A 15,562-nucleotide genomic window follows, 5' to 3' on the forward strand; every position below is an offset into this window, starting at 1 on the left:
AATATATAAGTATATACAAACATACATACATACGTATCTACTACCTGAATGACGGGGTCATGTATTACAAAAAAGGGAACACTACAAAGTTATGCATCTATAAGTTGTGTAATTAAGTAAAAATGTGACCCTCTTCCCCTGTGCTTAGTTATTGTTGCGAACTTTAAAATATTCATACTTTTCGTCTTACCTCGTTATATTGCTCTTGCAATGAATAAAAATATACAGAAAATTTAAAAAAATATATATATATATCTATATATTTTGTACAACATGAAAATTATCAATATTAATTTTAATTATGTTTATTTAAAATTACTCATCCTTTAATCTTACAAAATAGTTACAAGTTTACGGCACATATTGGCGTAGCCATCATTACTTTTTAATGTACAAAAAAAGAAAAAAAAAATTTATAAAAAATAGATACAGTAATGATAAAGCATAGATGTGGTAATAATATATTGAAATAATTTAACCAACCTATTCTTCCATGCCATGCAAAAGCGTAAAGGTCATAATTTTGAAAAGTTTTTTTTTTCCCCAACTATTATCACATTGTGAGGAGAACAATCGTAAAATGAAATTCTACATACAGTTGTTAAAGTGAAACAAATATAAATTAAAAAAAAAAAAAAAAAAAAAAAACTTAAAAATAAAAAGGCTTAATTAGGGAAAGATATCAGAGGGGTGGGGAAGGCTGTAAGTTCATATGGTACAAACTTGAACATTTGTAAGTTCTTCTCCCGTCTTACATCACTGTAGCTTTTAACAACCATATAGACGAAACAAACTAAGAAGGATAGTCCTCTTGACCATCATCTATATCTTGAAAAAAGTTGTCACTTGGGTTCTTGATCTTCAGAGGATAACAAAGGGAAACTAAAAGCACAGCATTTTGTATGTACTTGTTCATAATATTTGTAAATATAACGTTATCAATTTTTATGTTAAAGTTAAGATCACTGAATTTGAAGGAATGTAGTAGCAATCCGTTTTCATCTGCTATTTTGTAGCTTTAGTGATATTAAGTCAACGTGAAAAAAAAAAAAAAAAAAAAAAAAAAGGTTGCTTATACATGTATTTGTGGATGCATATGAAACACACATGTCTTTTGTATGCTTCTTTATTTCACCACACAAGGTTTGAGAACTGAGGCATATGAATAAGCCCACATACAAACACATGTTAATCCACTTTGTTATATTAATTTTTATTACTTTTTATTCCTGCAATAATTATTGTTGAGCATGTCGGCTAGGTCTTTCAGATCAAGTTCCCCTTTCCCCACTTGAAAAATAGTAGCAACCATATGTCTAATCTGGCAAAGGGAGAATGACAAAAAAAAAAAATAAAATAAAAATAATAAAATGAAGTTCTAGCAAAGAGAAACTGAGTCCGAGGTGAACAAATAGAAAAATGAAACTCCTGTGTGTGCATGCAAACATTCGTTTTGAAGTGGATCTAAACTGTTTTAAGGAATTAACCACTCTTACTTGGTTATATAGGAAGGACGTTCCTTTTATTTTAAAATAATAGAAATTTTTATCTATGCTCCTGATTTCGAACTTTAAAATGACCCTTCTATTCGATAGAAAAAAAACGGAAAGTACGATTTGGAAATGTAAATTTATTTTTACAAGTTCGTCCATGTGCCCATTGCATATACATGGAGTAGCGATGTGGTCATGTTGTTCAGGGTTTTATGGAAATCAAGGAAACACATTTATTTATTAGGTTCTCTTACTTAAAGCATGTGTTATTTTTCCTCTTCTTGCAGAAATTTGAAAAATCGCGCTTTCCTATCTGAGAACGCATGAAAAGTTGTTACAAAGCAAAATATGTGTGTGATGTGGGAATGGAAAATAGAAGTAAAACATTTCGTCATTATGTGTGTATATGTACATATATATATATATATATATATATATATATATATATATATATATTTTTTTTTTGTCGTACAAACAAATTGGAGGCCTCATTCATTCGTTCAAAATTGTAATTTTTATTGATGAAAAAATATACATATGTTCTATGTATGCAATTAAGCCTAAATGGGGGACCATGTGTTGTAGGTAGACACATATTAGATTATGAGAAATGTTATAAAATAGGAAGATTCTAGAATGAGAAATTTCTTGAAGAGGCAGGAAATTTCAGTGTACAATTTTTTTTTTTTTATTTAATCTTATTTGTTTTTATTATTTTTTTTTATTATTTTTTTTGCTTTTTTTCTACCGTGCATCAAAAAAGTTGGGCACATGGCGAATATCAAGGATTTGTATGTTCCTAAGTTTTTTATTTAACTCTTTAACATATATTCTTTGAATGTCATGTATAGACAAATGTGAGTGTCTAATTCTCAGCCTTATAGTCAGCGCGTTTATGCGTGCTGAAACACCCTTATCTGTTCTTGAAACTCTCGAAAATGGACTAAAAGGAAAGGGGAGCATATATATCCAGAAGATGTGACACAATTTGGCAACAATACATGGATGATTAAAGTGGAAATGGGTTACAATTGGAAAAAATATAATAAATTAATTTTTTGAAAAATGAAAAATGATAACGATTTACTTATACATACACACATGCTCTTCTGCACATAACTTCGCGCAGTGGTAATAAATCATACTAGTCAATTCTGGGGATTAAATTTAATGCATATAAGTTGTCTATCAGTTTGTTTTCTACAGTATTACTATTATCCTTTTGGTAAGCGGATCCCTGTAATTTTTTTTTTTTTTTCAACAAAAATGAGACGAGCGTTTATTATATATGGTGTTCACTCGAAAGTTGTAGTGCACTGCCCTTTGGCAACATGACACAATAACAAAATGGACAAGGAAGCGAATGTAGGGAATATCAAAAAAAAAAAAAAAAGAAAAAAAAAAAGTTAAAACTGTCAAAATGGATAAAACTGTCAAAATGGATAAAACTGTCAAAATGGATAAAACTGTCAAAATGGATAAAACTGTCAAAATGGATAAAACTGTTAAAATGGATAAAACTGTTAAAATGGATAAAACTGTTAAAAAGGATAAAAACGGTTAAAATTAATAAGTCACATGTATAGCCATGATTGCTCTGTCCACATCTTTTAATATTTAAAGGTGTGAACATACTCCTGTAGACGCATTTGTGCATGTGCAGTATGAAAAATTGTTTCATTTTACAAAATAGGACCACACAGAAGGTCACTCAAGGAATGCATATATTTCGCATGTGTGAACAAATACGTACATATACATATATACATATATACACATATACATACATGCATACATAAATACATACACATGCATGCGAAATTGCTGCACTCTTATTCGAATAGAAATTTATACGTTAAACCCAATTCCTATGTAAGAGAAAAAAATTATGAATTTGTGTGTTTCTTCCATTTTATTAACATTCCTGGTAATTACTGGGTCATCTTAACGCTCTGGGGCAAAATGGTAGTAATAATCCTGTAATTTCAGAATAGTTGCTATGCCCTCTTCTACCCATAATAAAAGTAACTGTTCTGGTCAACTTTTCACATGAAAATAAACTTTTTTTTCTTTTTTTTCATTGGGCACGTTGAAGGGAGCCTGGAAATGTGTCACACTATAATATTTTACTCTATAATATTTCTCACTCCATAATATGTCACTTTTATGAAACGCTACAACTCACATTTAGGTCATTTTTTTTTTTTTTTTCCCTCACCTAACTTTTCGTGCGTTACCAAATCATGCATGTGCACCATCGCCATTGCGTGTTAATGAACAAAACAAACGTTGTGTTATTATGTAACTATATAAATTCACATTCTTCAATGTTGAGAAAAAAAAAAGAAAAATATCTATAAACCCGCCAATCAAATGGTAGAGTCAACAGACCTCGAGAAAATGGATAGGTTTAAAAGCTAAATTCTCAACTATAATAATGTTACGTCCTGAAAAAGCACAAAACAATAAACGCGTCAATTTTTGGAAGGGGGGGAAAAAAAAAAGAAAAAGTAAAATAAAGAAATGAATAATAAATACACAATACAATATGCATTATAACACGTTTCAATAATTAAACATTTTTGTACAAAAAGCAGGCTCATAAAAAAAAAAAAAAAAAAAATGCGAGTTTAAAACTGGCTCAATGCAACACAGCATAATGTAAATGGAAATTTCTGGCAGATCCACATCCCACCTTTAATATGCTTGCTATCTTTGTGCATATATGTACATATGTAAATATACATACATCTCAATGTAAGATCATCAACTAGTCACTCCACACTTTTTATTGGCACGAAGCCCATGACCTATGTATTTCGGTTAACCAGAATAGCTAAGAAAACGGGGGAAAAAAAAAAAAAAAAAAGAGAGAGAAAGAAAGAGAGATAGATAGGTAGAGAAAAGGAAGAAGATAAATATATATATAGAGAGAGAAATGAATAAGGGGAAAATTACCAACTGAAATTGAACATGACTTCTTTGAGGGACAAGGTTTAATTTAAACAAGCATTTTAGAAAAATAGATTATATTTTATGTGGAAGAAAAAGACGAACACACATGAAGAAACAGATGAAAATATGTCTAAAGGAAAAGAAATGAATGGAAGAAAAAACAATGACGAGTTTTGTCATGATCACATTGAACAAAGGAATATAATAACAAAGGAAAACGATCCACACAACCTTAACTATGATTATAATGATAAAAAAGAGAAAATAAATAAAGAAAATTACACGAGCATATCAGGAAATAATAATTCTGTAATGAAGAGAAATACCTACAACATACGCAAATATGAAAAAAAAGAAAATAAACAAGACATAGAAGACTCTAAAGAAGAGCAATATATTATTAATAGCATCAATCCAAATAAAAAGCAAATTTTAAAAAAATATAATATTTTTATAGATAAACAAAATGCCATAAATAGCATTTTGAGCTCAACTTTTGCTGGTATTATGTCAAGAACAATTACTGCACCATTAGATCGTGTAAAATATATAATGCAAGTAACGAATAATTTACCCATTTATGAAATTTTCAAAATCATTAAAAAAGACGGAATAGTATGTGGCTTCTTCAGGGGAAATTGTGTAAACATTGTGAAGATAATTCCAGAGTTATCTATAAAAATGTATTCTTACGACTTCATGAAAGTTAATGTGTATAATTATTACAATAATGGTAGCAATAGTAACAGTAACAGTAAGAATGACGAAGGTGATGCAAATAGTAAGAATGGAAAATACATGAACGATAATGAAAATATAGACATCCCATTTTTCATTCGTTTCATCATAGGAAGCTCAAGTGGAGTTATAGCAGCATTATTTATATACCCCCTCGAAATAGTCAAAACGAGGTTAATTGTATCAAATAAAAATGACCATAGTGGAATTATGAAATGTTTTTACAATATATATAAAAACGAAAGATGGAGAAATTTTTACAATGGTCTTTCTATGCACATGTATGGTGTTATCTTATTTTCAGGGTGTAATATGAGTATATATGATTATTTAAAGTATATATTTTTTTCATTATACAAAGATTATATTCATTCCACATACTGCGTCAGAAATGGAAATAGTACGGAACATGAAAATGATACACAGGGGTATAATAACACGAAGGATGAAAATTTTCAAATCGCATACAACAGCAGCAGGGATAATGATAATCACAACGATAATACACTTTTTAAGTATAACCCACTAAAAATATTATCATATTTTAGAGAAAATTCTACATATAATTGGAATAACATAAATTATGAATATAAAAAAGAAAATAATCTGAACAAACCAGAATGCTCCTATTGCAGTTATCGCATAAAAAATGTTAATTGCTTATCTTTCCTTTTTTTTGGTATAACAAGTTCGTTTATTGCCCAAATTGTTAGTTATCCTTTTCTCGTATTACGTACGCGCATGCAAACACTTAATAATGAAATAACTACAAATTATTTGAATAACGAAAGGACGAAAATTAAGTCTTGCAGCTTTATTCTGTATAACATCAAGGTCTATGGATTTAAGTCCCTCTACCGAGGTATAATATTTCGTTTATATATGTACTAACGATATTTTCTCGTATAATACAAACCATATTTACCACTTTTAATTACATGAAAAATGATTGTACGTTTGACCCATCATCTTGTTCATTATACATGTTTTCTCTTCGTTTTTCTTCTTAGGCATTTATGTTAATTTATTGAAGACTATACCCGCAACGTCCATCACGTGGTTTGCTTACGAGTATGCCATGAGGAAATTACAAGCTAGCTAAATGGATACAATACACGGGTGAGAAAAAAAAAAAAAAAAAAAAAAAATTTTGTTGATTAATTAGCTAGCTAATCGAATAGCTAGCTAGGTTGACAGGAAAAATGGTAAATGCACACAAAGGCATAATCGCACCTTCTCTACATCATATGCGCACTATTATAGGGGGTGCAATAGATGGGGCATAATAGTCCGCGCCATAATTCTTGTATACATGAGAACAGTCCCGGTGTATATTAAAAAAGTTCAAAAAATTTATGCACACATTTTGAATTTGACGCTGGGAAATTTCAACATAATTTACCAGATTTTGCAGGTCATCCGTTTTAAGATAAAAATAAAATATGTCTATTTTTTTTTTTGTTCTTGTTGTCCCATTTAAATTTAAGGAATTTTTTTTTGTTATTTTTTCAAATTCGTGAAGAAATTCATAAATCTTTCTTAATTCTTTTAATTTAAAATATTTTAAAAAAAACTGTCCATGTTCATTTGCATGCTTATTTTCATGCTTATTTTCATGCTCATTTTCATGCTCATTTTCATGCTCATTTTCATGTTCATTTTCATGTTCATGTTCATGTTTATTTTCATGTTTATTTTCATATTCCTTTTCATATTCTTTACTCCATAATACGTTGTAACATATGCCAAAATATAGTAATTCGTCACTTAACTTATATGTTTGTGTTTTTTTATTTCTCTTTAAATAATATTTGGCACTTTTTAAAAATACAACAATGTATATTCTATATATTTCTTCCTTAACCAAAAACGGAGGGAAAAATAAAATACCATAATTATTTGGTATGAAGGTGCTATCATAAAATGTATGATCATCTAGAGATTTCATTATGTGTGTGTATATAGCATGATATGCATCGTTTTTTCTCCAATGTGAATGACAAAATTGCAACAGCAGTAGGCTGGTCTTCAGCGAATAGTCCCTTTCGTTTCGCTTAAAATTTCTCAATATTAAGTCAAATGTTTTCTCGTTTTGTACATTCATCTGGTTTAAAACGTTCAGCAGAAGATAAATATGTTTGTTATTTATTCGCGTTTTCTTTCCATATTTGTTTCGTATATCTCCTTCCTTTTGCAACTCTTCAACGTTTCTAGTTATTTCCCTTTGGAGTAAATGCAGTATGTGATTATCCAAAAACATCCTACACGCATCAAAGTAATATTTGTAATAGTGAACTCCATTTTTGTATATATATATGAAAATTTGTATATTGTCTGAATAGAAAATATTGCTATACAGCTTGGCGTTATTCATATCAAAGATGTGTCTGTTTCTTGTAATGCATCTAACTCTATCTAAATTTATTTCGTACCTCACTCCTCTGCTAATATAATATTCAAAATAGTAGTAAAACTCATACATAAGTCTGCAGTTTTTCCAAATGTTATCAATAAAATTACATCGATCTATTAATTTTTGTAGTCTCCTCTTTAAAAAAATTTTGTTATAATTGTTTATAAATCCGTACAGAAATATATTGCAGTTGTAGATATTGAATATCTTGCCACAAGTCATATAATGGAATGGTTTTGCACATTCCATATTAATATCCACCTTCTTATATCCTAACATGTCACACTTGTAAGACGGGATAGATGCACAAATGTGTGCATACTCATTATTGTATGAATGGATTTCTTCTGAACATTCTACATGAGAAGGCACAATTTCATATTTCTTTTTCAACAACTTTTTACCATCTCTACTTTTGCATATTTCAGTTATGCTGTCATTCTGATTTTTTGTTTTCCATGAGAAAAATATTTCTCTTCGTTCATCTCCTTTTCCGATTTTTTCTTCTTCCTCATGTGCAAAGAACTCACATATTTTGTTTAAAAAATTTTTAAAAAAAAAGCTGTTAATGTAATAAAAGTTGAAAATTATATTCGTTAAATCAGTGTCTTCACAGCGATTTATATCGCTAAAAATTTGCTTTAAGATACTATTATGTAATTTGACACTTATATTCTCTCTACATAAATAACTGTACAATATACACAAATTTTTTGTCTGCTTAAAATTGTGCAAATAATTAGCACTTCGATGAATAATTTTTGTTGTAATTTTTACATTTACTTTGCTTTTTACTGTACCATATGGTACATATAATTTATTATTCGCTGTGCAATTTAAAAAACTCAAAACTGTTGAGAGGTCATCCTCATCAAAGTTATCTAAATTTTCTTCAATTGCGTACTTTATGCTTTTAATTATGTCTTTCCCAAGTATAAACGTTTTACACCTTTTTTTGCATCTCATATATAACAACATTAATAGGCATAGGTCTTTCTTGTCCTTCTCTGAATATTTTTTCACATGAATTTCTCTAAATAATTTTTTGGAAAAATTTATAAACATGTCATCTAAAAATGGAAAATGTTTAAAAAAAAAAAAAAAAAAATGCATTTAAAAATATGTCTAGATAAAATTGTGAGCAAATCTTCGTGTATTATGTTGACAATGATAATCTAAAAGAGTGCCTCCTGAGTGGGTCATTTTTTCCCGTCTTTCTTTTTTTTTTTTTTTTTACCATTTTTGCGGGAATTTCTGCACAAGTATATATACACTCCCTTGGCAAAATTAAGTAAATCGGAGTAGCTTTTTGTCTTTATTTGATTGTAAAATTTGAAAAAATTGCTTCCCTTTGAGCATTTGTATATATAAGGGACGTATGTGGAAACATTAAGCATGTTCCTCTAAGGAAGTGGCATCTGTGAGAAAAGGAAATCTGCAGAACTGAAAGTTCATAGACGTAATGTAAAAAACAATTTCAAGTGCATTGTGAATAGCGCAAATAATCGTACTAATCTATAAGACCCATCAACACCTCATTGAAGATTTTATGCTTTCAAACTGTTTCCATCATTACACGATTCGATAAAAATATTTGTATGTGTGCACATAATTTATGTGATATATTAAATACAGTTATAACTCTTATAATCCGCGAATATTTGTCTTATATGCAGAACAAAAATTCTGTGTATTCCCCCCCTGCATTTTCTGTGCAGTGTAGATGGGGTAAAAAATGTACTGAGATAAATTTCTTCAATCTTTTTTTTTTTTTTTTTTTTTTTTTTTTTCTTTTCCCTTTTTCCTTTTCAAATGTTTATCTTTTCCTCAACATAGCATGTTTAATACTACGTATAATTTATTCTTTTGCAGCCTTCGATGAATTCAACTAATTTTTCATTTTTAAAAATAATTTGTCGTCTGTGTGCATATATACAAATTCATGCATTATATGTATGTATATATTTGTATGCCACTTAGGTACCTAATTAGGCAGTTAAGTGGGTGTGCAAGTGTACAAAACTTGGGGTGCTGAAATGATGACGCTTCATCTTATTCCACACAACTCGCATTATGTAAATTTTTCAGTGCAATTATATTTAGTGACCAGCACAACCATGAATTAACAATGAGTGAGGAAGGGAAAAGGGGAGGGGTTTAATAATGTATATGTTATACCTATATGCAAAATATACATATGTGAACATATTTATACGTAAAAAAAAAAAAAAAAAAAAAAAAAAAAAAAAAAAAAAAAAAAAAAAAAAAAAAAAAAAAAAGATAAAGGGTGAAACTCATAGGATTTTATACCTTATTATTTTTAATATTTGCTTATAAAAAAAAAAAAAGAAAAAAAAAATTATCTACATGATGTTGTTGTACATAGGGTGAGAAAACAAATAATCAAATAATTTTAAAAGTGTCGTTTTGTTTTTATTTTTCTTTGCAGAATATAAAATACAAAAAAAAAAAAAAAAAAAATTCTATCATCGATTCGAAATTGCTGCATATAATAAATGGATATTTCCATTATATGTGTATACTTAAAATTCAATCGATATGTACATGTACCTGCGAATTCATCTGTATACTTTTTGAATCAGTTGTAAACTTCACCAATTGAAATACATAATCAAAACAATTTCCTTACGTTATGTGTGATATATATTACACTCTTCTGCCGCTTTTCGTAAGCGGTCATAAAATAAGTCACTCTTGTGCAATTCATTAGCATATTCTTCGTTGAACTGGAAATTTTTGCATGCGTTGACGAAATGAGATATACAGCTTTTGATGAAAACCCTATTAGTTGGGGAATACAGGGAAAGATGTGGCTATAGTGTTATATGATGTGATGTAGAGAGTGACGTGGCACCCGTGTGCTGTGGTGTTTTGTGTGGGAAAAGGCGTCTCTAGATAATCGACACAACAGTCTTACTTTGTCAAAAAGGATATGAAAATTTCACTCAGATTTATGTTGGGCGATATTTCGACGTAGCACTTAACGAAGGTCTGCTCGATGGACTTCGGTGAGATAAAAGCATGGATCGTCATATCAATTTCCATGCAGCCATCCGTATCCAACACTAAGTTCTTCTAAAAAAGAGGGGAAAAAGAACGACATAGGAACGGGCGTATAGGAAATTTGGGCGCTGTTTGTGTTTTATTTTATTTTATTTTTGTTTATTTTATTTATTTTTGTTTATTTTATTTATTTTTGTTTATTTTATTTATTTTTGTTTATTTTGTTTTGTCTATTTTATTTATTTTTTTTTTTTGTGCATCCACATTTAATGGACATTTAGAAATACCATATTTTCGGAGCTCTTCGGGAAATTGGAAGCGTATAAAAATATTCCTTTTGAGAATTTGAAATCTTCACATATCCATATATCCATTAGGAGAAACCTGATTCGGAAACGAGAAAGTTGTTAAAAAGTTATTCAAATAAAAAAAAAAAAAACAAATAAAATAGAATAAAATAGAATAAAATAGAATAGAATAAAATAGAATAAAATAGAATAAAATAAAATGAAAAGCAATGCAGAACAACTAAAAAACTGCGCAACTCAACATGGTGTGTGTATAATCACTCAGAAAAAACATTCAACGTAAAAAGGTGATATAACATACCTATCCTTGATAATCCAAGGCATTGCAATTCTTGTGTAAACTATTTTGTCTATTATCCCTCGCTCCTTCACAGTTTTGCATTCACTAATACCGAATCTGCATTTGTGAAAAGAAACATAATTGGAAAAGTTGAAATTATGTTATAGCGCCATGTGCTATCTCTGTGTTGCTGGGATGGATTGTGTAACTCCTAGTTGAAAATTATCTCACATGTATATCTGATACAGGAAAAGTTACGGTATTTGTGAAAATACCTCTTCATCGAGGTTCTACAAGCGAAATGTAATACATACTTGAAGGGAAAGGAGTAAAAGGGAATCCAAGACTTGAACAGAGTGCTTTCAATCATGGCAGCAATAACATAAATAAAATTGGAAGGGATCAATAAATTGACGTAGAAATATATTACTGTATTCATGTCACTTTTTTCTTTTTCTTCATTCCTTCCTAATCCAATATATACTTCGTTAGCATCCCCATATGTTAGATTGCTTTTGCTCAATGATTTTTTCGACTTGTCTTTACATTTCTTATTACGTGTGTATCTCTTCTTGGCTTCACGTTTCGCTTTGCATTTCATATCACGTGTCATTTCACGTTTCTCTTCATACATCTCTTCGAATTTCTCCTCATCATCCTCTTCAGCCGTTTGAAACTGATCGGAGTTATCTTCCACCTCATGTTTAGCAAACATGTCGTCTATTTCCTTCTCTTCCATACTCAGGAGTTGTTCATCCCCAAACTTCCTAGAACAAATCTGCTTGAATAAATTAAATTCCTTTTTCGTCACAAAATAGTATACTTCATTGTCATCCTCGTCATCATAGGCTAGATGGAAATGTCCATAATCGATATACTTATTGGTTATACGCTTTGTCTCTGTGTGTTTTCTTTTGTTTTCCCTTTTTTGTGTATTTTTCTTTTTTTTCAACTTTTTACCTTTTACACCATCGTGATTAATTTTTAGTTCATCTTCCTGTTCGGTTTCTCCACTAGCTTCAACTTTCTCCTTACTGCAGTAGGATGAGCACTTTTCATCTGAAACATATTCCTCTACATCTGAGTTGTCATTCCTATATTCTTCTGAAATTTGTGATGTAAAGGAGGATAAAAACTCATTACTGTTACCACTTAGAGGATTTGTATATTTTGAAAAAGGCATGGTACCGTTAACATCGTCTAGATCAATTAAATAATCAAAAATAAAATTTCTATATACCCTCTTTGATATAACTGAATAATTGAGAAAATCATCCCATGTATCTTTAACATATATATTAAATATATGTTCAATTTTTTTCATAATTTTGTATCGATAAAATATTTCACTAACAAAAACATTTTCATGAAATTTTTTTATCTTTGCGTCTTTACTGTTTGCATATTTTTTTATATATATATCCCTTAAGGAATGATATGCCTCTCTCACTTTTAATTTGTTGAAATAATTGATACTTCCTAAAATGTCATTATACAACTCTGATACATGTACATGTTTTTTTAATGACTCTATATATGTTAATAACTTATGTTTCGTAAACAAAATGTCATATTTTTCTTCTTTTTCTCCTTTTTCTCCTTTTTCTCCTTTTTCTTCTTTTTCTTCTTTTCCTTCTTTTTCTCCTTTTTGTCCTTTTATTTTCTTTTTCTTTTTTTCTATTTGTTTTACTTTATTTTCATACAATGTAAAATTTGTGTATATATTATTTAGAGATGTCCTTCGTTTCTTATTTTTACGAATAAATTCCTCGTTGATATGGTTGTCATTGCCATCTGCGTCGTATGCACACTCGCTTATTTTTAGTTCCGACACGGTTCTTCCTTCGATCATTGTTTCTCTCTTTCCTCCATTCGCAGCTACATCACTACTTTTCCCCTTTGTTTTACAATAAGCATTTTTTCCATTTGTCTTTGGCGTTAATATTTTAATGCTATGGAAAATGTGTGACTTCTTGGACAAGAGGATGTTGTTTAGGGTTTCTTCCCTTGTATTTTTAATCAGTTGTTCTTTTGCATCACTTACAGCAGAATTCTCACGTTTACAATTCCTTTGCGTGCTTATCCATTTGTTCGATTTGTTATTTGATTCATTTGAAATTCCGTCCTGTCTCTTATCCGGAGGCTCTTCTTCATACGGACACATTTTACTCAACCTTTCAAATGATCCTTTCTCAAAAGTAGATGTCTCTCCATTTCCATTTGGACATTCCTCCTTTTGGTCATGGCTTAGAGTATGTAAATAATTTCTGACATTACTACCATTTTTCTCACTGAAATTACTCACTTGCCTATTTTTATTTTTTTGATTATCTTGTAATATGGAATAGTTCCAATTCTCTTCGACGTGGCTGTCTACATCGAACTGGTCAGATGAATAACAATTGTCTTCGTTTAAAATACTGAAAATTTCTACTTCTTCATGCTCGTTTATTTTTTCTCCTTCCTTCCCTTTGCATTTCCTTATAAAATAAGACAACCGGGGCATGTTACTGTGCCTTATTTTTATGCGCTTTTTTGGCTTCGCTTTATTTTGCCGTACCTTATTTTGCCCTGTTTAATATGTTTTGGGAGGACATGGAGGCAGTGCCCAGTATTGTTGGAAATTACTGCGAGCTTCTCAGGTGATGACAACTCAACCTGTGAACTATCTGAACACTGTCCTTTCTTATGTCCAATTATAAACAAGAAAACACACGTGAACTCACTTACGCATGTTATCTCCAAAAAATATACACATGAATGCAAATACACGTGTGCGTCGTATGAATAATAGTAAAGGAAAAAATGCGCTCGAATTCTCATCAATTTGTCAACCCAGTCTGTCAATCTAGTCTGTCAATCCAGTCTGTCAAATCATTTTGTCCGATCTTATGCTTCAGGCTGTTCGCAAGTTATCCTATTTAAAAAATTTTGTGATAACAAATATATAAAGAAGAAAGTAAAAAAGAGGAACTTCCTTTTAAGTGAAAATTGGGAAGGACAATTAGAAAGCACTTGTTGAAATGAAAGCGTATTTCTAATTCTGTTTTATTTCTTTATTTTTTATATTTCATTCATTTGTTTTTTATTTTTTTTACACTTCATTTATTCAATTGCTATTCCTTATTTGTTATATTTTGTGCTATATTTTATATGTTATTTAAAATTTTTTTTTTTTTTTGTTTTTCCATTTTGCGCTCTTTCGTGAAATTCCATTTTAAATATCAATTTTATGTAATTACTACATATTTTATTAGAAGCTTTTACATTGTGTAATCGCAAATGTGCTTTTGTTAATTCCTGTGCCTGCGTAGGTACATTACACATGTGCACAAGTTTCTTTTTTTTTTTTTTTTTTTTTTTTCCTCCCTTAGATAGTATGCTTGGATTATGCCACATTTTATGCTTTACTTCTGTTGCATAACTTAGGTAATGCAGCATATGCAGGCAAAAAAAAAAAAAAAAAAAAAAAAAAGGAAAATAGGAAAATAAAAAAGTAGGAAAAAAAAATAAAAAGGAAGGAAAAAAGAAATTATGTACATACAGAAAGGTTAAGGGAACTGTTTGATGAGTAAGGTCATACGGAGTTAACCATAGAATGAAGTCAAAAAAAAAAAATTATTAGTGTTCCAACAAATTAAGAGAATTAATCATTGCACAATTTACTCCTTTTCCGCCGGTCAATTAACTTTATCGCATTGATGACCTTCTTAATGACCACTCCAAATGGCCACATTTTTGTTTTTATATATGTTTTTTCTGCAGCTTTTTTTGCAGTTTTTTTTTTGTAGGTTTTATTTGCAGGATTTCTTTGCAGGTTTTATTTACATGCTTGAAAACTAAAGGGATAATAGAAAAAGAATATTGCTCGAAGTGGCTCAATTCTCGCCGTTGAAAATTTTATTCTAAACTATATGAATAACATATTCTTCCCTCATGACTTTCCTAGTTCCACAAAGGAAGAACAAAAAACATATTCAAATATATAAACTTTATTGAAGGTTGAAACAATAGTGAAAAGAATTGCAAACACTAGGCTCATTGCACCTTTCACACACTTTATCCTTTTAACAAGAATCTCAATGCAACAAATACACTATAAATTTTCATCTGATCAAAGTTGCGCAAAATTATATAGACCATATTTTTTCCTATTGTCTTTATGTATATCCCCATCATATCGCAGAAAAAAAAAAAAAAAAAAAAAAAAAATTAAAGCATATCATTCTTTTTTAGCTTCTCGTACTTCCCTTAAATACCTCTCCAAATACCTTAATTTTTTACTCATATAAGGATTATGCCTTAGTTTTATAAATATTCATTGTCTAAATGTTTTTTTTTTTTTTTTTTT

At 29.6% G+C, this 15,562-nt stretch overlaps 4 protein-coding genes across 4 annotated transcripts; 1 reads left to right on the forward strand and 3 right to left on the reverse strand.

Annotated features, from left to right (window-relative positions):
• Positions 1-793: 793 nt before the first annotated feature.
• PGO_070670 (tRNA pseudouridine synthase) lies at positions 794-3,404 on the reverse strand (the record flags this gene model as incomplete). The annotated part of the gene is made up of 8 exons (XM_028686940.1): positions 794-1,016; positions 1,221-1,321; positions 1,497-1,584; positions 1,748-1,806; positions 1,966-2,053; positions 2,242-2,436; positions 2,639-2,730; positions 3,348-3,404. The coding sequence occupies 8 exons, from the start codon at positions 3,402-3,404 to the stop codon at positions 794-796; spliced, it is 903 nt and encodes a 300-aa protein (XP_028542741.1).
• Positions 3,405-4,529: 1,125 nt separating this feature from the next.
• PGO_070680 (transporter) lies at positions 4,530-6,288 on the forward strand (the record flags this gene model as incomplete). Its single annotated transcript, XM_028686941.1, has 2 exons — positions 4,530-6,048; positions 6,197-6,288. The coding sequence occupies 2 exons, from the start codon at positions 4,530-4,532 to the stop codon at positions 6,286-6,288; spliced, it is 1,611 nt and encodes a 536-aa protein (XP_028542742.1).
• A 141-nt stretch (positions 6,289-6,429) lies between these two features.
• PGO_070690 (hypothetical protein, conserved) lies at positions 6,430-8,996 on the reverse strand (the record flags this gene model as incomplete). The annotated part of the gene is made up of 2 exons (XM_028686942.1): positions 6,430-8,669; positions 8,837-8,996. The coding sequence occupies 2 exons, from the start codon at positions 8,994-8,996 to the stop codon at positions 6,430-6,432; spliced, it is 2,400 nt and encodes a 799-aa protein (XP_028542743.1).
• Positions 8,997-10,250: 1,254 nt separating this feature from the next.
• On the reverse strand, positions 10,251-13,717 carry PGO_070700 (hypothetical protein, conserved; the record flags this gene model as incomplete). Its single annotated transcript, XM_028686943.1, has 5 exons — positions 10,251-10,401; positions 10,538-10,695; positions 10,911-11,007; positions 11,233-11,328; positions 11,526-13,717. The coding sequence occupies 5 exons, from the start codon at positions 13,715-13,717 to the stop codon at positions 10,251-10,253; spliced, it is 2,694 nt and encodes an 897-aa protein (XP_028542744.1).
• Between the last annotated feature and the right edge of the window lie 1,845 nt (positions 13,718-15,562).

Source organism: Plasmodium gonderi, assembly GCF_002157705.1.
Source record: "Plasmodium gonderi DNA, contig: Chr07, whole genome shotgun sequence".
Lineage (NCBI taxonomy): Eukaryota > Apicomplexa > Aconoidasida > Haemosporida > Plasmodiidae > Plasmodium > Plasmodium gonderi.